This window comes from Podarcis vaucheri (assembly GCF_965113315.1).
Source record: "Podarcis vaucheri genome assembly, chromosome: 15".
NCBI lineage: Eukaryota > Metazoa > Chordata > Lepidosauria > Squamata > Lacertidae > Podarcis > Podarcis vaucheri.
In genome coordinates this window covers 38,715,543-38,739,936 of record NC_138753.1, presented here as the reverse complement: position 1 = coordinate 38,739,936, position 24,394 = coordinate 38,715,543, and the positions used below count along the sequence as shown (strand labels likewise).

At 47.0% G+C, this 24,394-nt stretch overlaps 1 protein-coding gene across 3 annotated transcripts in view; it reads right to left on the bottom strand.

Annotated features, from left to right (window-relative positions):
• The window catches only part of RNF122 (ring finger protein 122), a 35,135-nt gene extending 11,485 nt beyond the window's left edge, over positions 1–23,650 (bottom strand). Inside the window, exons 1-2 of one of the 3 annotated variants that reach the window (XM_082200727.1) lie at positions 23,269–23,650; positions 4,868–5,024 (exon numbers count right to left, since the gene is read on the bottom strand). In XM_082200727.1, coding sequence (XP_082056853.1) covers positions 4,868–5,024; positions 23,269–23,293 — 182 coding nt within the window. In that variant the 5' untranslated portion in view covers positions 23,294–23,650. Of the gene's footprint in view, positions 1–4,867; positions 5,025–22,968; positions 23,138–23,268 lie in introns of those variants that run through there. The other 2 variants (XM_082200726.1, XM_082200728.1) reach the window with 2 other exon arrangements.
• Positions 23,651–24,394: the final 744 nt, after the last annotated feature.

Below are 24,394 nucleotides of genomic sequence, written 5' to 3'. Positions count from 1 at the left end.
GAGCAACTGCTGTGCATGCAGATGATCTCTGGTTCAATTCCCAACACCTCCAGGTAGAAGCCATGCCAATGTCATTCTTGACTTGCGGCCACATCAATCAAGAAGGACCGAAGAGCGATAAAGAACTCTGTATCTGGATAGTGGGATTAAGAGTGCTGAAACCTCAACCTAATCCTAAAAACTGAGGCCAAATATGCCCAGAACCAACTTTTTACTCTCTTCTTGTCGCATCTTCTGGCTGGGATTGCGTCAGTTGAACCTTTTAGTTTAGCAATGTAACACTGGTGTTTTGCAAAGTTTGCAGAGTCTGTTGGGCCTATTAATATTAGAAAGCCGCTTTAATTTTTTCCCCAAAGCCTGCTGAAATTTTTTTAGTTTAGGCAGGCCAACCCAGGCATGTGATTTTATTACGCATATTAAAGGTAAAGTGACCCCTGACCATTAGGTCCACTTGTGGCCGACTCTGGGGTTGTGACGCTCATCTTGCTTTATTGGCCAAGGGAGCCGGCGTACAGCTTCCGGGTCATGTGGCCAGCATGACTAAGCCGCTTCTGGCAAACCAGAGCAGTGCATAGAAACGCCGTTTACCTTCCCGCTGGAGCAGTACCTATTTATCTACTTGCACTTTGATGTGCTTTCGAACTGCTAGGTTGGCAGGAGCAGGGACCAAGCAACGGGAGCTCACCCCGTCGTGGGGATTCGAACTGCCAACCTTCTGATCGGCAAGTCCTAGGCTCTGTGGTTTAACCCACAGCGCCACCCGCGTCCCCATATTACACATATTAGTCCATCTATATTTTGATCACTATATTATGCCTACTTGTTTTTAGTCTGTTGATTTATCGGTAATTTCTAAAGCGTATTTTACTTCCTTGTGGTTTTTTTTTTTTAATTCAGTGCTATATAAATCTTGCAAAAGTAAATAAATGAAACTCATGTAACAAACATGCTCAGCTCTCAAAAAGTCTACAGTAAATATTGTTGACAAAACTTCAGTGATGGCTAACTCGATCTAAACCAGAGAATTCAAATTTCCAATGGAGGAGGTTGAGAGATCTCCCTTAAAACTTTCTCTCAAAGTAGATATTGCCACTTGCCCTGGGAAAAGTCAACGCTGACTACGTCTTTTCTTTAGGGATTTTGATGGAGACAGAAGCTCGAAAGAAAAGCTGAAAGAAATCGGCTCTTTGTCATCCATTTGGCTATTGCTAGACATCCCGGCTGCAGGCAAATGCACAGTTTAAAAATAAGTTTTCTATAAATAGCCGATAGAAGCAAGACATGTCTCTTCTTTCCCCCAGAAACAATGGATCTGTCTACCACCTGAATGAGGCCCTCCCCTCTGCAACTTCCTGCCATTTCCTGTTTCGTGAAGACAAGAGCTGGTCATCTTAGCTTGGCAGAATGTCCTCGGCTGGTTGTTTCTCAAGGGAGTGGTCACACAAATATAAACATCTGGTGCCAAGGCAAAGCAGTTATTCCAGTAAGGAAGGGTTAAAACTGGGTGGGGTGGGGTGCCTAGCTTTTTCATTTTAAGGTGGGGAAATGGCTAATGGCTTGTGCATGTGTCATAAGAGAGCTTCACAAAATTATTTGCAGTGGGGAAGAAGTGGTGAAGAGCTCTCTCACTCTCTCTCATTGGGATCAAACGATCTTGGTCCAGTATATCTGAAGGAGCGTTTCCACCCCCATCCTTCTACCCGGCCACTGAGGTCCCGCACCGAGGGCCTTCTGGCGGTTCCCTCACCACGATAAGCCAAGTTACATGGAACCAGGCAGAGGGCCTTCTTGGTAGTGGCACCTGCCCTGTGGAACGCCCTCCCACCAGATGTCAAAGAGAAAAACAACTACCAGACTTTTAGACGACATCTGAAGGCAGCCCTGTTTAGGGAAGCTTTTAATGTTTGATGCATTACTGTATTTTAATATGGTGTTGGAAGCTGCTCAGAGGCAGTAATTCTTAGAGGAAGGGCTGTTGCTCAGTGACAGAACATCTGCTTTGAATGCGGAAGGTTTCAGGTTCAATCCTCTGGAGAGCCTCTGCCAGTCCCTGTAGACCAGCGGTTCTCAACCTGTGGGACCCCAGATGTTGTCAAACTACAACTCCCATCACCCCTAGCTAGCAAGGCCAAAGCTCAGGGATGATGGGAGTTGTAGTCCAACAACATCTGGGGATCCACTGAGCAAAGATGGTCTGACTCTGTATAAGGCAGCTTCCTATGTGCCTATGGTCTCACAACAGTAGAGGCTGGGAATCAGGAATGCTGACCTACAACGGCTGCTGGCCTGATCCAGCTGGACTCGTGTGCGTAAAGAGAGAAAGGGTGGCAAACCTCTATTTTATCCCAATGTCTTAGGAACCTTGCCCCCATGTGCAATTTCCAAAGAGCTTGAATTTAAAGTATCTTGCAAGTCCCACAACTGGCATATTGTTTGCACCCATCTGTGTATTGTTTGCACCCACAACCAATCTGGATATACAATGGGGACTGCAAGCTCAATATGAGGAGCATCCTTTGTTTGCCCAGGAATGACATATCAGCCTGGGGATTGAACTGCCCTAAGAGGTTATGACCTATGCATGGCTTAGCAAAGAAGTAGCTCTAAATCATACTCAACCCTTCTCTCTCTTTCTTTTTTTGGTATTTGCTCAGGGGACTAGATAAAAGCCTCATTGTCCACAAGGCTAAAGCCAGGAGGCCCAGGCCTTCGCGGCACAGAGCAAAATTCATTCCTCCGCTAACTAATCTGCACATCCTACGTGGCACGGGGCAAAGTCTCCTCTGGCAAAAGCTGCACCCAGCATCGCATTCCGACTCCCACCCGTCCTTGCACATTCATGACGGGCATGGAAACAACACTCAGAAGCAGTTTGGCAAAAAGAAACCCAGGCCAACAATTGCTCAGGCCTTGAACGGACAGCGCTTGCACTGAATTAGAGCCCTGAGAGATTCGGGATGGAGCAACCATAGCTCAGGCCTCATTTCCACTAGAGCAGTATTAAAGGTAAAGGGACCCCTGGCCATTAGGTCCAGTTGCGGACGACTCTGGGGTTGCGGCGCTCATCTCACTTTACTGGCTGAGGGAGCCGGTGTACAGCTTCTAGGTCATGTGGCCAGCATGACTAAGCCGCTTCTGGAGAACCAGAGCAGCGTACAGAAATGCCCTCTACCTTCCCGCCGGAGTGGTACCTATTTATCTACTTGCACTTTGACGTGCTTTCGAACTGCTAGGTTGGCAGGAGCTGGGACCGAGCAATGGGAGCTCACCCCGTCACGGGGATTCGAACCGCTAACCTTCTGATCGGCAAGTCCTAGGCTCTGTGGTTTAACCCACAGCGCCACCCGCGTCCCTAGAGCAGTATTACATCACAGTTTAAACAGTCACAGCTTCCCCTGAAGAATCATGGGGACTGCAGTTGGTTAAGAGCACTGACAGTTGTAAGGAGACCCTCCCCTTCCCCTTGGTCAATCTCTCTTCACAGGGAACTCTGCAAATTGTAGCTCCGTGAAGGGGATAGGTGACTCTTAGCAGCTCTCGACTTCCGTAAAAAACTATACTCCCCAGGATTCTTTCGGGGAAGCCATGGCTGTGACAGTGGTATGGTAGTACAGATGGGGCCTGAGTTGAAGAGCAAATGGTTTATATGCAAACCTTCCACATTCTGTGTCCCCTCCACTTAAAAGGATTCAGGTGACAGGAGAGAGACGTCTGCCAGAGGTCTTAAAAGAGAGCTGCTGCTAATCAGGAAAGACCATACTGGGCTATAGACTGAGGGTGGGGCATCTGGGTTCAGCCTAAGGGCCAGGTGGAAGCCTGCCAGGGGTCAGCGGGGTCAGAGGCAAAAGTGGGCAGGGTAATGAATGCAAATCTTACCTTTGCACAGAAGGCAGAGGGCCTTCTCGGTAGTGACGCCCGCACAGTAGAACACCCTCCCATCAGATGTGAAAAGAAATAAACAACTATCTGACTTTTAGGAAAGTTTTTAATGTTGGATGTTTTATCGTGTTTTAATATTCTGTCGGGAGATGCCTAGAGTGGCTGGGGAAACCCAGCCAGATGGGTGGGGTATAAGTAATTATTAATAATAATAATAATAATAATAATAATATAATTAATAATAATAATAGGCTCCTTTCTACACACACACACACACACACACACACACACCCTCTATTCTCCATCCAGACAAACAACAGGCATTATCAGAGTTCAAGGACATATTCCAGCCAGGCAAAAACATGCAAGGAGAGTGCGAAGCAGGGCCAGTAGGTGGTGTGGCCTGGGAAGACTCTCAAGGAACAAACAGAGAGGGACACATTTGACCCTGTGTCTGATTGAGGTTCCCCGTCCCTGGGCTAGGGACAGCAATTCAAAGGACAATTAAGGAGTTATCTGTTTCAACAAGGTTTGCCTGATTCTTGACAGGCTTCCTCCTGACTTCCAAGGCTCCTTGGAACTTTCTTTGAAAAACCTGTTCTCGTGGTCTAGCAAGCCTGCTTCCTATAGAATCAGGCCACTGGTCCATCTCGCTCAGTGTGGCCTACACTGGCAGGCAGCTGCTCTCATGGGACAAGGGTCTCTACAAGGCCCTGCCTGGAGACAACAGGCATTGCACCTGGGAGCTTTCTGCATGCCAAGCCGATGTTCTGCCACCGAGCCACAGTCATTCCCTTTAGTAGATTTAGCTATTTGGTTTAAAAATATTTGAAGTTTCAATCCTCCCCCTCCTCTTCTTCTCTGACCCCAAATTATCTAGAAAGCAGAGAAGGAGAAGCAACTGCAGTCACAGGCCCAGGTGCGTCGCTTGCGTTTCCTCCCTCCTCCGCCATCTGCATCCAGCATCTCCCTCGGGGCTGTGACTCACCTAATGAAGTAGCAGCAGAAGATGAGGCTGAGCACAAAGACGAAGATCCCCGTGCCAAAAATCACCATGTAGATATTCAGCGGCAAGTCCTGGAATGTGATGGGAGGCATCGTGCAGGATTTGTTGGTGTAAACCAGCCCCAAACCACAGAAGCATCCTGGAAGCCAGGAGGGTAGAAGGGAGAGAAAGAGAAGATGAGACTCAGGGGTGGAGAGAGACAGGAGAGGAAGGCAGCAGCACAGATCTCCTTAGGATCATAGAATTGTAGAGCTTGGAAGGGACCTCTAAGTTCATCTAGTCAACCCCTCGGTAAGGCAGCACTACGCAGCTAGCCCATATGGGGATCAAACCCAAGACCGAAACTAAGCCATGGAGAATAGGGATGGGCAAATCTGTCCCTTTGGGCTTCTCCAAGTTTGTCATTTCCCCCATCTTAAATTCCTTTCTCCACATTTCCCCCAATATACGTACAGTACACATTTTTGCATGCGGTGTGAACTAAGGCACACCTTTCTGCAAGCTATTCCCCTAATACAATGCAATTTTTTAAAAATGCTATTTGCACAAATGCATATATTCTTGTGCATACTTTTCCCCAAACATAAGCCTTTTGTTTCATGTTGGCTGAAGGACTGCATTGAAACATGTGAAGAAGTGTGAATTTGGAAGGATACTTCAGTTCGCATATCTGTTTGGGAAACGCAGACCAGGCAAAATGCACTGAATTTCTCCCTCATCCCTCCTAGAGAATAAGGCGATGAATAGCTTCTAGTCATGATGGTTATAGGTACCATCTCCAGCACATACCATTTCCTTGCTTAGATAAACGAAAGAAAAACCCCTCATCCAAAAGAACAAAATCCAAACAATCACAAAAATAGGAAGCACTGATGGGAGCTTTTTATGTTATCACTATGAGCCTCTTTGAGCTCAACAGTCTTGTGGAAAAGGGTAATACAAGTATTAAGGCAAAAGGCTAAAGGGACCCCTGACAGTTAAGTCCAGTCATGGACGACTCTGGGGTTGCGGCGCTCATCTCGCTTTATTGGCCAAGGGAGCTGGCGTACAGCTTCCGAGTCATGTGGTCAGCATGACTAAGCTGCTTCTGGCAAACCAGAGCAGCGCACGGAAACGCCGTTTACCTTCCCGCCTGAACGGTACCTATTTATCTACTTGCATTGTGACATGCTTTTGAACTGCTAGGTTGGCAGGAGCAGGGACCGAGCAATGGGAGCTCACCCCATCGTGGGGATTCAAACCACCGACCTTCCGATCGGCAAGCAAGCCCTAGGCTCTGTGGTTTAACCCACAGTGCCACCCGCATCCCGTAAATCAAAAGGCTGCCTACTCCCATAAGAACCTGTGCAGAATCTAAGAGCTCCTCCAGATGACCTATTTATTCCACATTCAACTTGATTTCCTTGCACAAAACTGAAGTAGGAGGATAGACTATCGTATTTATTCCATTTTTTAATGGGGAGCTTATAAAACATTAACATTCATCCCAATCTGTTTATGGGGCATTTGCACATCTTCCCATTAGTTATTCATTCATCCCACCCTTTTATGGCTTTCCAAACTGCCAAATGTCAGGGTTTTTTTGGCACCCCAAGGTCTACGTCAGGTGTTTTTTGGCATCCCAAGGTCTACGTCAGAGGTCCTCCTCCTGTACCCTTTGGAGGTGGCAATTGGGTATTTTCAGTAGTGGCTCGGAATGCAAGGATCTGTCAATTCTGGTTCTCTCCATTTCTCATTTTTCCAGTCTTAAATTATGTTCTCCATATTTCTGCAGCAATTTGCTTTTAAAAAAAAGGTCATGAATATTCACTAGCATTTTAAGGGTGCATTTCTCATAATAAACACATTTCTGTTTGAAGCTCTGTCTAATGTACACATTTCTGCAAACACTTTCCCCTAATATAATGCATTTTTGTATGCCATTTTCACTAACATATTAATTTGTGTGCACACTTTCTCCCAATATACGCATTTTTCTAAACACTGTTTGGCTGCAAAATTCGGGCAAGTGTGAATTTTGAAGGACAGCTGTGTTTCACTACACTTTGTTTCAGAAAATGCAAATTTGATAGATTCACCTTAAAGGCACAATCCCAGTCCCCTTTCCCCTACATTCACCAAATGTCTGAAAGGAGTAAAAGAGCAAGGGTAGAAGCAGAGCCTTAGGAATGCCCAGTATTTCACTGACCACAAAGAAATGATAAACAGCAAAGCCAGTGCAGTGTAGCATAGTGGTTAACATTTTCAAATGGTGCCTGGGAGGTCAGGGTTCAACTCCACACTCAGTCATTAAGCTCACATGGTGACCTTGAACCAGTCAAGGTCTCTAAATCTAACCCACTTCTCAGGGCTGTTATGAAGATAAAATGGGGTACACCAAACCTTCAGCCACTTGGAGGGAAATAATATTGCATTTTTATTTATTTATTTTTTAAATGATGACTTCCTTGGAACAGTCATCTTTTTCCTGCCCCACAACAGGAAATGATCAAAACATGATCCCATCCACTATTTAAGGAATCAGTGCACAAAAGGAGGTTTTTGCTGACTTTATCTGAAGCACAGAACAGCTGTGGCTGGTTACAGGAAGGCCTGCTGGAAAGCCAAAATAAGAAAAGAAAAGCCTTTGGGGGTGCGGGTGCTAACAGCAAAGCAGAAATGATTAACAATGCATTAAAAATGAAATAATCAGCTGAGGCAGGGGGCCAGTTCTGAGGAAGTCTCTCACCATCAGCTGTTCGCAGAGCGCTGGCCCTTCGGATCCAAGCAACAATCTCCATGAGAATGGCGGTGGGGGGAGGGGGGAGGTTTTTCAGGAAGAATTTGCTACCTTAATTAGGCAAATAATAGAAGTGTGTGTACACATAGCTCTTGAACCTTGCTACACAACTCAAAAGTAGTATCTAGGTTCCAATGGAGACTAGCATTTCCTGTACTGATGGAGATAGATACACAGAAAGACCTATGGTCTCACAACAGCTGTCAAACTTGGCCCATAGCTGGTAGGGGAAAGAAAGATGAAGGCTGCAAGTCAAAATCCGGTTCCCCACTCCTGGGTTAGATGCATAAATAGTCTGACCTGATATCAGGCAATTTCCTTGTGTTCTGTGAGCTCCTTACGTTCCCAAATGGCTGTGGAGACTGGAAGGAGGGAATTGAGCTTCCAAGATGAGCACTATAGGAGTGTGTTGTCCCCGACCCCAATTTCCTCTCCCCTGCAGAGATTGATTTGAGGGTGGACAGAAAGGACTCACAAGCTGGTGTATTATCTACAGGCAGATCTCTTTCTTTCTGAGTAATTGCCTCAGAGTCTGCTGTTTGAAAGGATAAGCTTGCAGAGATCAGTGTCTCTAGAGAGATCTGCCTAGACATTGGGAAGGACGGGGGAGGAGTGGAAGGGGGAAATTAGCACTTCAATAATGAGGCACTGAAGTCCCTTTGATACAACCGAATCGGGGACACCACCTGGGCCCAGACGCAGACTGCACCCCTTGTTTCAGGACCACAGGCTGAGAAAAACAAAAAGGTTTTCCTATACACACACGCCGAGGATCACTGAAGATATAAAGCCAGCCTAGGATTCCAAAAATACATGTATTCCACTGAGACAGATATTGCTGTGAATTATTCCAGCCATCACCTCCTCAGCAACTGAAGCTTCCCCAGTAGTGAAAACCCAGAAGGGTGAAAAAAGTCCTTAATCACACAGGGAGCAGTGGTTCAGCTCCAGACCCTGGCACAAGGCACCCTTTGCAGGATACACACCCTGAATGGGCTCCTCTTCCCAAGCACCACTGTCACTGCTGCCTATTTAACTTGTGTGTGTCCAATTTGGCCTACAGCATCTTTGCCTTGCTGTTGTCTCCATTGGACCATCTGGAGCTGCATTATCAATTTGGATTGGCCGGGGCTCTGGAGGGTCTTGGCTAGAAGTTGTTGCCATTACCTTCTAGCCAGGCCAGCAGGGGGGAGTGACAGGGACATGGGGCCAGAAAGCTCATTTTCTAGTGCAATAGCCAATGTAGTGCCCCCTCCCAATGGTGTTGGCCTACAACTCCCATCAGCCCCAGTCAGTATGGCAGATGGTCAGGGATGATGGGAATTGTAGTCCAACAACATCTCAAGGGCACTACATCATCATCAATTTATTTATACTCCATATTTTTCCCTAATGGGGAAGGCTTATGGATAAAAACAAGAATTGCTAATAACTTGGGGGGGGGGGACAAGTAAACCTTGATGGAATTCAAACTATATACGGTAATATATAAAATCTGTTTGTTGACTCCCAAACAGATTTTATACCTGAAAGCGGAGATGAATGCTACACCCCATAGTCAAATTTGACTGGACTTAACCGTCCAGGGGTCCTTTACATTTTTTTGACTACCCCGTCCTAGTAGACTGCTTTGTTGAATTAAAAACCAATCATTTGCTACATTTAAAATGCTTTAAAATAATTAAATAAAAATAACATTTAGAGCCAAACCTCCCCAATTCACACTTTCCAAGACTTTACGTGAAACGAAACACAGCAATTCTTCGAAATTTGCACTTTTCCAAATTTTGCAATGCGATTCTCCAAACAAGTAACAGGTACAAAAATGCATGTGCTGTGCTAGAGTAAAGTGTGCATAAAAATGTATATATTAACTAAAATAACAAGCCAAAGTGCATTATATTAGCAAAAAATGCTTTGTAAACATGCGTCCATTAGGAAAATTGCATACCAAAATTTGAAATACTGGTGAATTTTCAGAACATTAAAAAAAAACACCCCCCCCTGCCATCTGTATGGAAATTTGGAAACTGAACTTAAGACTGGGGGGAAAAATGCAAAACTGAGATGAAATGAACATATTTTCCCATTCCTACTCTCACCTAGTGAATATTTAAACACATGAGGGTTTCAGACTCTTGAAGAGTCTACAGCCTATCCCATGCCACAAGCAGGACTTTCATATCATCACACATCAACTGAAGCACCATAGTTTGCAACAGATGATGTTCACATGTTCAGCTGGGAACCACCAACCATTAACTGAAGTCAAGTATCTGTATTTGCGATCCAGTCTTTAGAGTTATAATCCCCTCCATCTATCCCTTTGGAAGCATGTACATAATCATATAAAGAAAGTCACTAAACTCTTGATGGCGTACGTGGGCCCACAGTGGATGTTTATAGCCAATATGGAGATACGCAATTGCCAGATGTTTCCTGCAGCTGAAGACTGCAAAATTCAAGGCATTTGGGTAGAAGCTATTGTAGTGCTAAGAGAACGTTCAGCACGCAGAAAGATTTCTGCTTGTGCAAAGAAACTTCCTCCCTCTCTCCTTTCCCAAACCCCACAAATCTGTTCTAAGGGTTCCCCGAACTCCTAGTGGTGGAAAGGTTCTGCTGTGCAAGTAGAAATCCTTGCACAGATGGGGCAGGTTAGCTGAATACTGACCATTGATCCTGAACTGACTGAGAGGGCAGGAGCTGGTGTTTTGGGCTTTTGGTGCTGGCCTTTAAAGCCCTAAACGGCCTCGGTTCAGTATATCTGAAGGAGCGTCTCCACCCCCATCGTTCAGCCTGGACACTGAGGTCCAGCGCTGAGGGCCTTCTGGTGGTTCCCTCGCTGCGAGAAGCCAAGTTACAGGGAACCAGGCAGAGGGCCTTCTCGGTAGTGGCACCCGCCCTGCGGAATGCCCTCCCACCAGATGTCAAAGAGAACAACAACTACCAGACTTTTAGACGACATCTGAAGGCAGCCCTGTTTAGGGAAGCTTTTAATATTTGATGTATTACGGTATTTTAATATTGTGTTGGAAGCCGCCCAGAGTGGGCGGGGTATAAATAATAATTTTATTATCATCATCATCCTCATCACTTTTCTATCCCACCTTTCCCCCAATGTGGTTACATGGCTCTCTTCCTCCCTGTTTTATCCTCATCTCACAACAACCCTGTGAGGTACGTTAGGCTGAGAGGCTGTGACTGGCTCAAAGTCACCCAGTGAGTCATGGCTGAGTGGGATTTGAACCCTAGCCATCCTAGGCTGACCCTCTAACCACTACGCTAGACTGGCTCTCCTTCTAACAAGCATCGTCACTCAATGAAACAAATATATTTAGAACTCGCGACATCCAGACAGAAGCAACCGCAAGAACCAGTTTACAAAGCTGGGGTTCTTTGCGGAATTGTTTCTCCACAGCGAACCCTTCTCTCCTAATATGGAAAAAACGAACAGCTAGAAGCCGCCCATTTTGAGGCAACAAGAAAATTCATCAGCATTACGTAGTGCAGCGACCTAGATATTGTTTGGACGTCTTTAAAGGGGGGGGGGGGAATAAATGAAAATCAGCAGGCAAAATCAGAGGCAGAAAACAATGTGGGCTGTTGCAGTGACATAAAGGAAGACCAACGTACCATGATTCCTGTGTGCAAGAAATCCAACTCCCCCCAAATTCTGAAGCTGCCCTAAGAAAAATTAAACTATTAGTCTAGCTCAATATTGTTGATTCTAAGCTGATGGGCTCTCCATGGTTTCAGACGAGGGCCTCTTCCAGCCCTGCATGGAATGGGGAGCCACTGCAGAAAAGGCCCATTGCATCTCTGGATGGAAAACATGCATATGTGTGAGGGCATGGTTTACTGACTGGCTGGACCGCTAAACAAAGCATTCCATGCTGCAACATTTTGTTGCAGGTCCCTTTTGAGTTATATACTGTTATTTAAGGCACTACAGCTTTATCCTGCCTTGACAGAGATAGCTAAGCTGTGCCCCAGCCCCTCAATAGGTTGCTGGACTGCAACTCCCATCAGCCCTGACCATTGGGCGATCCTTCCTGAGGCTGGTGGAAATTGGAGTCCCAACAATATAGTAATAACAATAATAAAATTTCTTATACCCTGCCCATCTTACCGGGTTACCCCAGTCACTCCAGGCGGCTTCCAACAATACAATTAAAACAAAGCAACAAAACAAACAAACAAACACACACACAACACCATCAAAGATAAAAAGCTTCCTGAAACAGGACTGCCTGATGTCTATGAAAATTTATATAGTTGACATCTGCCAGGAGGGCATTCTACAGGCTGGGTGTGACTACTGAGAAGCCCCTCCACCTGGTTCCCTGTAACTTCACTTCTTGCAGTGAGGGAACCACCAGAAGGCCCTCAGAGCTGGACCTCAATGTCCGGGCTGAGCGATGGGGTGGAGACACTCCTTCAGGTATACTGGGCTGAGGCTGTTTAGGGCTTTAAAGGTCAGTACTTTGAAATGTGCTCGGAAACGTACTAGGAGCCAATCTTAGGACCAGTGTAATATGGTCCTGGTGGCCGTTCCCAGTCATCAGCCTAGCTGCTGCATTCTGGATTAGTTGTAGTTTCTAAGTCACCTTCAAAGGTATCCCCACATAAGAGTGCATTGTAGCAGTTCAAGCGGGAGATAACCAGAGTTATGTATCACTCTTGCGATACAGGGCGCGGGCAGGCAGGGTCTCACCCTGAGTACCAGATGGAACTGGTAGACAGCCATCCTGGACACGGAGTTGGCCTGCACCTCCCTGGACAGCTGTGAGTCCAAAATGCCCCCAGGATGCACATCTGATCCTTTAGGGCAGGGGTCAGCAAACTTTTTCAGCCGTGGGCCGGTCCACCGTCCCTCAGACCATGTGGTGGGCCGGAATATATTTTTGGGGGGAGAAATGAACGAATTCCTATGCCCCACAAATAACCCAGAGATGCATTTTAAATAAAAGGAAACATTCTACTCATGTAAAAACACGCTGATTCCCAGACTGTCTGCAGGCCAGATTGAGAAGGCAATTGGGCCACATCCGGCCCACGGGCCTTAGGTTGCCTAGCCCTGCTTTAGGGGCACATTTACCCCACTCAGAACTAGAGAGCCCCCCACACCTGCCCACCCCCTGTCTCCCAGAAACAGTACTTATGTCTTGTCAGGATTCATTTTCAATCCATTAACCGCCACCAACCCCTGCACCGCTGTCATTGTTTGAACCAGCCCGTGCAACTCTGCCTTTAACAGTCTTTTGGTTTGCAGGACTTAGCAATCAAATCAAATCTATTTCTTTTTAACAGCATGCTAATATAAATTATCTCTGCAACCCTGCGTCTGGACACCCAAGCCATCCCACTAACAAAAGCTTCCCCTGATTTCCCCTTACAACAGCCATTTTCAGCTTCCAGGCTGAGTTTGCTTATTTAGCAGAAAGTTATAAAGCTCTAACATTTGAGGCTTAAGCAGGCAAGTGGCAGACACACTCTGCTGCCGGAGGTCAAGGTCAGGCCAACAGGACTCTTGCCACACAAGTGCCATCTGATTCTACAGCTCCGCTCGAGGCAAAGGCACATGACTATATTTGAATCCTGGAGTCCTGGACCTATTCTCTGGGTGCTGGGAGTGCTTCATGAAGCTGTCAGGAATTGCAATTCATTTGCCTGCTGGAGAACTTTCAAAACGTGGAGTAAGCCAGGTGGCAGTGGATCAAAAATCTGGATGACTGTAGTTTTATTATTATTATTTTTAATCATTAGTTCCTGTAGACAAAGAAAACTTGGCACTAAGCGTTACTATCATGCTCAGTGCTGCTCTGAAAGATTAAAAGAAGATAAAAGGTGTCTATATTGAAGCTGAACCTGTTGAAGCAAACCCATTCTAGTAACTTGTTCATAATTCTAAGAACCACCTAATTCACAAACTGCCTGTGCAGTTTCCCATTTTCTGGTGGATGCTATGCAAGGGACCTGCAACAAGATGTTGCAGCATGGTGTTGTCCTGTTCAGGGTTCCAGCTAGCGACTCCCTTTCCCTAAATACTCCATTCCACCCACCCACTTTTTCTGTCATTCTCATCCGTCCAACATGCATTTAGCATTCCATGGCTACCCAGTAGGTTGTTTTAGGGAGGGGGTCCCAAGCATTGTTTACAGGGTTCCCCAGAAGTCTGCTGCTATCTCCCTCTTGTGCATGACTGGTGCCACTTCAGCTACAAAAGTATTGCCGCTTGGCGCAGGATTTGGATCCTTAAGAGCCTGAAAGCATCAAGCTTTCTTGACGTAGCTCCTGTGCTCATGAAAGACTTGTCAGAGCTCATCTCCTGCTCCCTTTTCTCCTGCCTTCACGGAGCCCAGAAAGCCTCAGGGACTCGGTTGCTTCAGGTCCCTAGCAGAGCATTCTTCTTTTCTACATTGGTCCCTTACCTTTCTCGCCCTGATCTGGCCACAGTGATCCATGCAATGGTCACCTAAAGGCTTGATTATTGTAACTCGCTCTACGCGGGGCTGCCCTTGGTATGTAATGAATGATGCTTTACAGGGTTAAAGAAAAAGAAAAATGGTGTTTAAAAAAAAAAGTACAAAGGTGGAAGTAATCTAATTAGACACAACAATATAGTAAGAGTAAATTTTTTGAGGTCTTAGAACAAAGGAAGGAAGTCAATATGTGTTTATGTACGTAATGATATGGTTTTTTTCTGTAGATGTGTGCTTTTTCGTTTATGTTTAGTTTAGTTTTGTTTCCTTTGGTTTTTTTCCCTTTTCCTTTTTTTTTTGTATGTTCCTTTTTTTGGTATAGTATTATTTTGGATTCAATGTTTGTAATTTTTGTTATGATTCTGCATTGGAAAATAATAATAATAATAAAAAAAGCTGACCCAGAAACTCTAGTGGGTGCAGAATGCCGCGGCGAGGCTCCTTACGGGGTCCTTGCTGCGGGATCACATTCATCCAGTGCTTTACCAACTGCACTGGCTCCCGGTGGAGTATAGGGTCAGGTTTAAGGTGCTAGTTTTGACCTTTAAAGCCCTATGCGGCCTAGGACCCATGTAGCTATGGGACTGCCTCTCTTGGTATGTCCCATGGAGGACCTTAAGGTCTACAAATGACAACACTTTGGAAGTCCCAGGTCGCAAGGTGGTTAGATTGGTCTCAACTAGGGCCAGGGCCTTTTCAGTACTGGCCCCGACTTGGTGGAACGCTCTGTCACAAGAGACTAGGGCCCTGCGGGACTTGACATCTTTCTGCAGGGCCTGCAAGACAGAGCTGTTCAGCCTGGCCTTTGGTTTGGACTCAGTCCGACCCTTATGTTTCCCTCCCCTTATGGTTTTGATGAGGCTGCATTTTAACCTGTAATTTATATTGGTCCCCCCCCCCCATTATATTTTTACTGTAATTTTACTGTTGTTAGCCATCCTGAGCCCGGCCCTGGCCGGGGAGGGTGGGGTATAAATAAAATTTATTATTATTTATTATTGTTGTTGTTATTATTATTACATGGGGTGGGGAAGCTTTTCAGCTCCACGGGCCTGATTCTTATCAGGCCCCACCCCTGCAGGCCAACTTTGACAAGTGGGGAGGGCAACACACCTACCAACCACTGGAGAGGGAAGCCTGGCAAAACCCTGGAGGTCAGGTGCTTGGGAATCTCTTCCACCCAAGTAGGGCAAGACTGACTTCCCAACGCATCGAGTAATGTGCAAGGGGGTTGATTCTGCTTTGTGCAGGGATCAGCTGCATGCACAGCTGAATAGGGCAGGATTGCATGCCCCCATCGCCGCAATCAGCTGATGGGCAAGCGGTCCAGTCAAGCTTTCTCCAGGATCCGCCACCCTGTTCCATCCCAACAGCTGCCCACCTGGGTGATGATTTCAGGTGGGCGTGATTTCAGGTGAGCGGCTTCAAATTGGAACCCCTGGTAGGAACCCAAGATTGGCCCATGGGCTAGATGTTCCCTAACTTTGCTTTCTTTTAGGGTCGAAACCACTCCTAGCAGAAAAATAATGCTATTTGTTTCAATTTAGTGCTAGGAAGAAGGTGTTCTGTGCAACAGACGGGGGCGGGGGAGACTGCTGCAATAATAATAATAATAATAATAATAATAATAATAATTTATTATTTATACCCCGCTAATCTGGCTGGGCTTCCCCAGCCACCCCGGGCGGCTTCCAACAAAATATTAAAATACCGTAATACATCAAACATTAAAAGCTTCCCTAAACAAGGCTGCCTTCAGAAGTCTTCTAAAAGTCTGGTAGTTGTTTATCGCTTTGACATCTGGTGGGAGGGCATTCCACAGGGCAGGTGCCACTACCAAGAAGGCCCTCTGCCTGGTTCCCTGTAACTTGGCTTCTCGCAGGGAGGGAACCACCAGAAGGCCCTCGGCGCTGGACCTCAGTGTCAGGGCAGAACGATGGGGGTGGAGACGCTCCTTCAGGTATACTGGATGGAGACCGCTTAGGGCTTTCAAGGTCAGCACCAACACTTTGAATTGTGCTCGGAAACATACTGGGAGCCAATGTAGGTCTTCCAAGACCGGTGTTATGTGGTCTCGGCAGCCGCTCCCAGTCACCAATCTAGCTGCAGCATTCTGGATTAGTTGTAGTCACCTTTAAAGGGGTCACCCACAATCCAGCATACTTTCAGTATAAACAAAATCAGGGGTGCCATCTACATTGACTGGCAGTGGCTCCCAAGAGTTTCAGGCAGGAGATGTTCCCAGCTCTCAAATCAGGTGCACAGTGGGTCAGTGGGTCTTTGGGTCTGGCTGCTCACCAGAAGGTTGGTGGGTCAATCCCACTCAGGGCAGGATTCCTGCATTGCGGAGGGTAGGGCTAGATTACTCATGGGGTCCCTTCCAACTCTACAATCCTACGATTCTATGATTCTTCAGCAAGGCTGGCTTACCACATTTCGAAGTGAAGCAAATAAACATTGCCATCAAAAAAGCCCCCATCTCCCAAATATGGCCATTTACTCCAAAGTCTACGATTAACAGCAGGTGCGTGAAGAAGAGGGAGAAGATCTGCTTTGTGAGAAACTCTGAGTCCTTGTGCTATTTGCAGTATTCTCCCACTTCCCGTAGGTCACCTCCTTCACGGAGGTGAACGGTTCACCTGGAGAGTCAGCTCACTGATGCAGCTAGAGAGGCTCAACCCCACGCAACACAGAAAGCGAGAAACTGGAACGAAACTAGGGGTTTATGCAAAGGCCTTTGTGTGGGGGTGAGCAGCAGCTGCAACTGGGTTTCCTGACAGATGGTGCCTGTTCTCTACAGACAAACTGACAGATGAGGTTCAATCCCTGGCATCTCCAGGTAGAGCTGGGAGAAAATCCTGTTTGAAACCCTAAAAAGCTGCTGTCAGTCTGTGTAGACAATACCAAGGGAGATGGGTCAATCGTGTGACTCAGTATAAGGCGGCCTCCTATGTTCCTACTCTGACTGGCAGCAGCGCTCTGGGGTTTCAGGCAGAGATCTTTCTTTCACATTAATTGCTGGGTTGCTTTCCCCCATCCCCCAAAATGGAGGTGCTGAGGATCAAACCTGGATGCAAAGCACCTGCCCTACGAATGAGCTATCCCTTCCCCTGCAGTTCCTAGTTCATGATTTAATTTTGAGAGGGACAGTGTGGTATAATGGTTAGAGTACTGGACTAGGAGCTGGAAGACCAGGGTTCAAACTCAGCCATAAAGCACGCTGGGTGACTTTGGGCCAGTTACCATCTATCAGCCTAACCAACCTCACAGGGCTGTTGTGAGGATTTTAAAAAATGGTGAGGAGAACCATATACTTGAGCTCCTTGAAGGAAAAGGTGAGATATAAATGTAATGAATGAAATAGGTACCGTATTTTTCACCCTATAAGACGCACCAGACCGCAAGACGCACCTAGTTTTTGGAGGAAGAAAACAAGAAAAAAAATATTCTGAATCTCAGAAGCCAGAACAGCAAGAGGGATCGCTGCGCAGTGAAAGCAGCAATCCCTCTTGCTGTTCTGGCTTCTGGGATAGCTGCGCAGCCTGCATTCGCTCCATAAGACACACACAGCCTGCATTTGCTCCATGCACACACATTTCCCCTTACTTTTTAGGAGGGAAAAAGTGAGCCTTATAGAGCAAAAAAATACGGTAAATAATCTGGAGTTGCAGATTGCAGTCTGAATAAATCACTGGGGATTTTAAATGTCTGCATCCTGAGGTTAAAATGCTCTGCCAACCTTGCTTGGGATTAAGCCCCATGGACTTACTTAAGAGTAGATGCGCACAGGATTGTGCTGCAAATTAAGCTGTGGGTGGCCCCAACCCATGCACCTTTGCCACTGTCAACGCTCAGCACTGAATCCAACCCAAGATTTTGCCTTTGAAAAAATTATGGCTGGGAAAAGCTTGCATGCAAAGGAACACAAAAGCAACAGCAGGAAGAGAGTGGAGGACTCTTTAGCTGTGTAGATTGCATCTGCTTAGAGAGGGGGCTGACCTGCCCGGGGGCCAGAGGCGAAAGTGAGTGGAGTAACTGGTGAAAAAGGTACCTTTGTACAGCCAGACTATTTTCGACACACACCTCTCGCTATGCTCCAACCAGACAAGGAAAAAGCGTCATCTGAGTTCAAAGGCACATTCCAGCCAGGCAAAAACACTCAAGGAAAGCATGAAGCAGGGCTGGGGGAGGGTGCTATGGCTGGCAGAGGTTGTGAGAGTCCCAAGGGCCAGACAGAGAGGGCCACATTTGGTTCCCAGGCCTAGAATTCCCTCCCATGGCCTTAGAAGACACCTGGCCTCTGGCCCTCCAGATGTTTCTGGACTGCAACTTCCATCATGTCTGGCAATTAGCCATGCTGATGGGTCCAGCAACATCTGGAGGGTCACCAGTTCTCCACCCCTGGCTTAGAGGATGGTCCCAGAACCATCTTAATAAAAACACTGAAAGTTTATCAGCATCACCTCTGGTACTCCAGATGTTGTGGACTACAACCCCTAACAGCTCCAGCCAGCTTGGCCAATGCTCATGGGCGATGGGAGCTGTGGCCCCAAAACATCTAGAAGTCACTGGATCGGGGAAGGCACTGATATCCTCTGACAGCTGCAGACGTCCAGGGTCTCAGGCAGAGAGAAGGCCTTTCCACCACTTCCTACATACCCATTCTGAAATGGAGAGGCGTGGGAGAAAACCTGGGGCCTTTTGCGTTCAAGACACATGATTTACAACTAGGCTGAGTACATCCCTTAAAAGTCCATTTGCTCCCTAGAGTTTAGGGTTTATAGACTAGAATTCTTAATTATTAATAGCGCATGTTGGGTGTGCTTATAAGATGCGCTGCCCCGTTCCCAAGAAGCAAATGAGAAGTGACGTGGGTGATCCTTAATAAAATCTGCTTTTTAAAACAAAGCTAAAACAACTTTAAAGCGGCCAGGGGAAGCTTTGATTTGGTTCAGACCAATTCAGTACAGGGGGAGGGAATGATGATTATACTCCAACCACTCCCCAAACTGTTGTTTTTCTTTTTGTTTTGGTGACACTGTTTTAAAACTGCTTTAAACAGTATTTTAAATTTCTGTAACTCACCCTGAGACCTTAGAGTAAGGGGCGGGTAACAAATTAAAATAACAGCAACAAAATCTGGAGGAATAAAGGTTCCCCAATCACCGCTTTAAACTTTCATCACTGTGTGATTTTCTTAACTCGGACAGTTCCTCCAAAGATGCTGTTTGTTTTGCTTGAAGAAAGCAAAATATACACACAGATGTGCTCCAGATAACTGCAGGCACAACTGACCTAATAACACTTTCAGTAGATGTGTGTGTGATTTAGATCAGGGAAATGGCCGGGGTGGGGAAATTGGGTTAAAACCCCCTGCCAGTGTTGTCAAAGCTCTGCTCAAGTAGCTTTGAGCAAGTAGTTAGGCTATGTGGTGTAGTGGTCAGAGCGCTGTTCTAAGACTGGGGAGATCTGGGTTCAAATCCCCACGCAGGCATGAAATTCACTGGTCTGACGTCAGGCTAGTCACATTCTCTCAGGTTTACCTACTTCACAAGGCTGATGTGAAGCTAAAACGAGGAGAGGAATTATGCTTGCTACCCCTGAGGTGCTTGGGAGAATAAGAAGATTTGAGCATGGGTCCGCTACACCATACTTATGGATCCAACAATCAGCAGGTTAGGCCTTGTTGTTGGTACCAGCACCAGGGGCTGGCCGGTTGACAGGTTCTTTAAGGGAAGCCATGACCTGGGGCATGAGAGTATTTTAAATGTATGGATGCGAGCTCAGCCTCGGCCTCCATCTGCAATATGGGGAATCAGAATGCTAACTCCAGAATCTTCTGCTCTGTTCCACACAAAGTAGGAACTGAGGCTTTTGTGTGGTGGCCCCTATCCTTTGGAATTCCATCCCCTTGAATATTAGGCAGGCACCCTCTCTCTTGCCTGGCTGGCCCCCACTGGAGACCTTCCTCTTCCAACAAGCCTTTTGAATTGAAATCTTTTCCAGTTTGCACCTGGAATTGTTTTTAAGCTGCTTTTTCACTTCTTGTTTGCTGCAACAAATTCAAGGGCAGATTCCAGCCAAGCAAAAATACTTAAGTGGGGTGCAAAGAAGGGGGAGGGCATGGCCTGGCAAGAGTCCCAAGGGTCACAAAAAGATGTCTGGGGGCAGTGGGGGCTGCATCTGTTCCCTGGGCCTGAGGTTGTTCTAGGGGTAAAGGAGACCCCTGACCATTAGGTCCAGTCGTGACCGACTCTGGGGTTGCGGCGCTCATCTCACTTTATTGGCCGAAGGAGCCGGCGTACAGCTTCCGGGTCATGTGTCCAGCATGACTAAGCCGCTTCTGGCAAACCAGAGCAGCGCATGGAAATGCCATTTACCTTCCCGCCGGAGCAGTACCTATTCATCTACTTGCACTTTGACATGCTTTCGAACTGCTAGGTTGGCAGGAGTAGGGACCGAGCAACGGGAGCTCACCCCGTCACACGGGGATTCGAACCGCCGACCTTCTGATTGGCAAGTCCTAGGATCTGTGGTTTAACCCACAGTGCCACCCGCGTCCCAGAAGGTTGTTCTACCCCTGTCTTAAAAGTTTGCTATGAGGATTACAACTAGCTGATGCTTTCAAAAAGCTTTGAGCAATTGAGAAGCATATGCAAAGATTAAATGTTATTAAAGTACATTCATGGTTAACATTGGACAAGAATTATGATTGCGACACAGCCCACAGGCAGCTGTGATGCGGATTGGCTATCAACACTGCAAGCCTTCTCGAAACCAAAAGTAACTGACCATGGTTTACTTAGCCTCTCCTAGGGGAGAGGTTTAAGATTGATAGGGCTGTAGCCCAGTGGTACAGCATCTGCTTTGTTTGCACACCAAAGATCTCAGGTTCAATCCCTGACATTGGGCTGAGAACATCTCCCCACCTGAAGAATGGCTGTCTGTCAGTGGAGACATTACAGAGCTCAACAGGCCACGTAATCACAGAAGAACTGTAGAATTGGAAGGGACTAGCCCTCTGTAATGCCCTACTTGGGGCTCAAACCCATGACCAAGAGATTAAGAGTCTCATGTGCTACTGACTGAGCTGTCCACAGGGCTTAAGACAGTTTCCTATTTATTTATTTACTTACTTCATTTATATACCACCTTTTCCTCCAAGCTCAAGGTGGCATACACAGAGTCCTCCTCCTCCCCATTTGAAGTAGGTCAGGCTGATTTGAACCTTGACCTTCCAGTGCTCTAACCACTACACCACACTGCCTCTCATGTTCCTCTTCTGTATTTAGCAGTAAAGTCGTTGCAGACGGTCCTGAGTGTGGGGACTCGGTCTGCCTTTCAGTTTACAGATCTGCTTCAATTACAGTTTTTTTTTAAAAAAAATGGTGGGAAAAGCAGCAGCAAAGTGAGACATAAGAGGTTAATTGAGCCTCTGACTTTGATGCCTGAGTGTCTGTGTGTACTCAAAATAAATCAGCCAGCTCTCTCCTCCTCCTCTTCCCCTTCCCTTCCATTGTCTTTGAAGCACATGGCCTAGAGGCTGGATGCTAGTTAAATTTCATGGAACTATAAAGGGAGATGGGGCGGGGTGGGGGGGAGGGAGAAGGAAGGAAGAAGAAAGTCAGAGAACAAAAGCTACTTGAAATAATTAATCCAGGCTCATCCCAAGCAGGGCTCTGCTCCTTTTAATTAACCATTAGCCCTTCTACAAAAGCAGTCACCATCTGCTAGGCCTTCTGAACGAAGTGCTCCCCCCCAAAAAAAAACTAAAACACTGTAATGAGGTTTTAAAGCGCTGTGCAAATGGTGTCCCCTCTGCAGCTGGGCAATTTCACGACAATCTCTGCCCTCTCCCATAAGGAGGGGACGGGGGCTAAGAAAGTCTGGAGCAAATGCACTGTTTATTTTGGGAACCCGTTTTAGCAGAAGGAAAACAATGCCAGCCCATCATTCTTAGGGCAGACACTTGGGTAGCTTAAACAGATCCCTGTTTGAGAGGGGATAACTTAGCAACTGTTTAGCAATAGGTACACTTGGCATTCTTGGAATATGGCTGCTTTTAATTATGCCCTTGACTCAGTGCTTTAGTGTTTCAATTGTCATCCTGATATTGTGGTTTTGCTTTAGATTATCTTTTTAAAGCGGTGTAAGCTGCTTTGGGGGCAGATACTTGCAGGAAAACAACACAACAACCAATAGCCAAGAGGAATGCAAGGGGTTGGACTACATGATCCTTGTGTCCCTTCCGACTCTACAATTTGATGATTCTATATACAGTACTGGAAAAAAGACAACGGTTTGGTCTGTGTGGGGCAGGAATTAGAGCGTTAGGCTCCGATTCTACACATTTTCAATGGGGTCACTGCTGAGCAAGCACACATAGGATTGCGTATGTCAAAGCAATGCATATAATGGAATTTGAAAGTAAATTACAGGCAGCCCTGTTGTCCCATTAGGGGGGGGAAATACCCAAAAGTTAACAGCAGAGGAACCCCTCTATGAAGACCAACTAAAACGTCACAAAGGAGTTAAGCAAGGACCCAACCATATTGGCAGCTCTTCTGAACTGAGCACATACCATAGATTTAAAGCGCAACCCTCTGCACACAAAGAATCATGGGAACTGTAGTTTACCCTTCACAGAGCTCTTACCACGCTATAGTTCCCAGCATTCTTGTGTGGGTTTTTTTTTTTTTTAATGTATGGTGGAAAAAGGGGAAAAGGCTTTTCGAGTCCGCGATGCTTCGGGGAGGGGCTGGACCTGACTCGGTGCCCTTAAAACGCTGTTTCCAAAGTAACAACAAAGAAGGGAGCCTTACCCCGGAGCGAAAGAATGCCCTCAATTTCTCCTCCCTCCCCTGCGAACCATCCCGGCAGGTTCCTTTTGGTCTCTTTAAAATCTGGGGAGTTTTTGTTTACAGACAGATTTTTTTTTAAAGATAAAATAAACAGGATCTGCATCTCCACCCGAAGACCGGACAATGAACTTGGCCGCCCGCAATGCCTGTGATTTGTTCGTTTTAAAGGAGCGGGGAGGTGAGGGGTTGGTTTTTGGCCAGCCCGTTTCTCCATCATCATCATCATCATCACCATCACCACCCTGGGTCGGACAAGCTTACCGTTACACCACTGGAACGGGTGCATCAGAGTCCCCAGCTCAGCTGCTTGCAAAAAACACCCGAGGTGCAGAAGGAAAATAAATACATAAATAAATAAATAGATAAAAGCCGCCCCCCCCCAAGAGAAGCCCCCTCTCTCCGCCCCCAATGCTCAGTTCGACTGGGGCTCAACAGTTCAAGGAGGCAGTCTTCTCTTCCTGGATCAGCAGCATCAATTGCAAGCCAAGGGCAGGGGAGGGGGAAAAAACCTGCACAAAGGGGCCAAGGAAGGCTGATTCCGACGAGCAGCGCGCACGCGACGGCCGGCCCCTCCGCGAAGCTCGTCAGCAGCGCTTTCCCGGGGAAAAGATTGTTTCTCGCGGATCCGTTCTACGAGGTTTGGGGACCTGACCCCCGGGCACGGAGACACCGCCCCCTGAAACTCCGCCCCCCTCCGAGAAGCAGCCAATCGCCGCCGCCAGCCAGCGGGGCTTATTAGCATGCTTTCTTTGGATGTGAACCGGGAGATGCGCCGGATGGGCTGCCTTTGGAACGCGGTTGCAGCCTATGGCGCTGCGGGCTTCGAGGGAGACAGAGATCGACCCTCTTATTCCGCTGAAGGATTCCAAGCGTGAAGTTTAAATGGGACCAGTGGCGTAGCGTGGGGGGGGGGTGCAGGGGGGGCCGGCCGCACCGGGCGCAACATCTGGGGGTTAGAGTTAGGGGGCGCAAATCCACGGGTTAGGGGGCGCAAATTACTTGCCTTGCCTCGGGTGCTGACAACCCACGCTACGCCACTGAATGGGACGGGATGGGCAGCAGTGGAGTTGCGGCTCTCTAGATGTTGCTAGACTACAACTCCCATCATCCCTGAGCCCTAGCCATGCTAACTTTGTCTGATGGGAGTTGGGAGGGAGTTCATTTGGAGGGTCACAAGCTCCTGACTGCTGCCTTATGGGGTGGGTGGTGTTTAGTTTTGGGTGGTTTGGGGTAGTTTTGTTCTGAAAAAATACAGGGCAGGGTAGAGCAGGGCGGTTGGTGGTCAGTTTTTCGCCTCCATCTGAAGTGACTTTAAGCAACCCATTACAATCTATTGCAGCCAAACAGAATGGCCCCTCTGGAATTGGTCGCACATGCATGTACACAT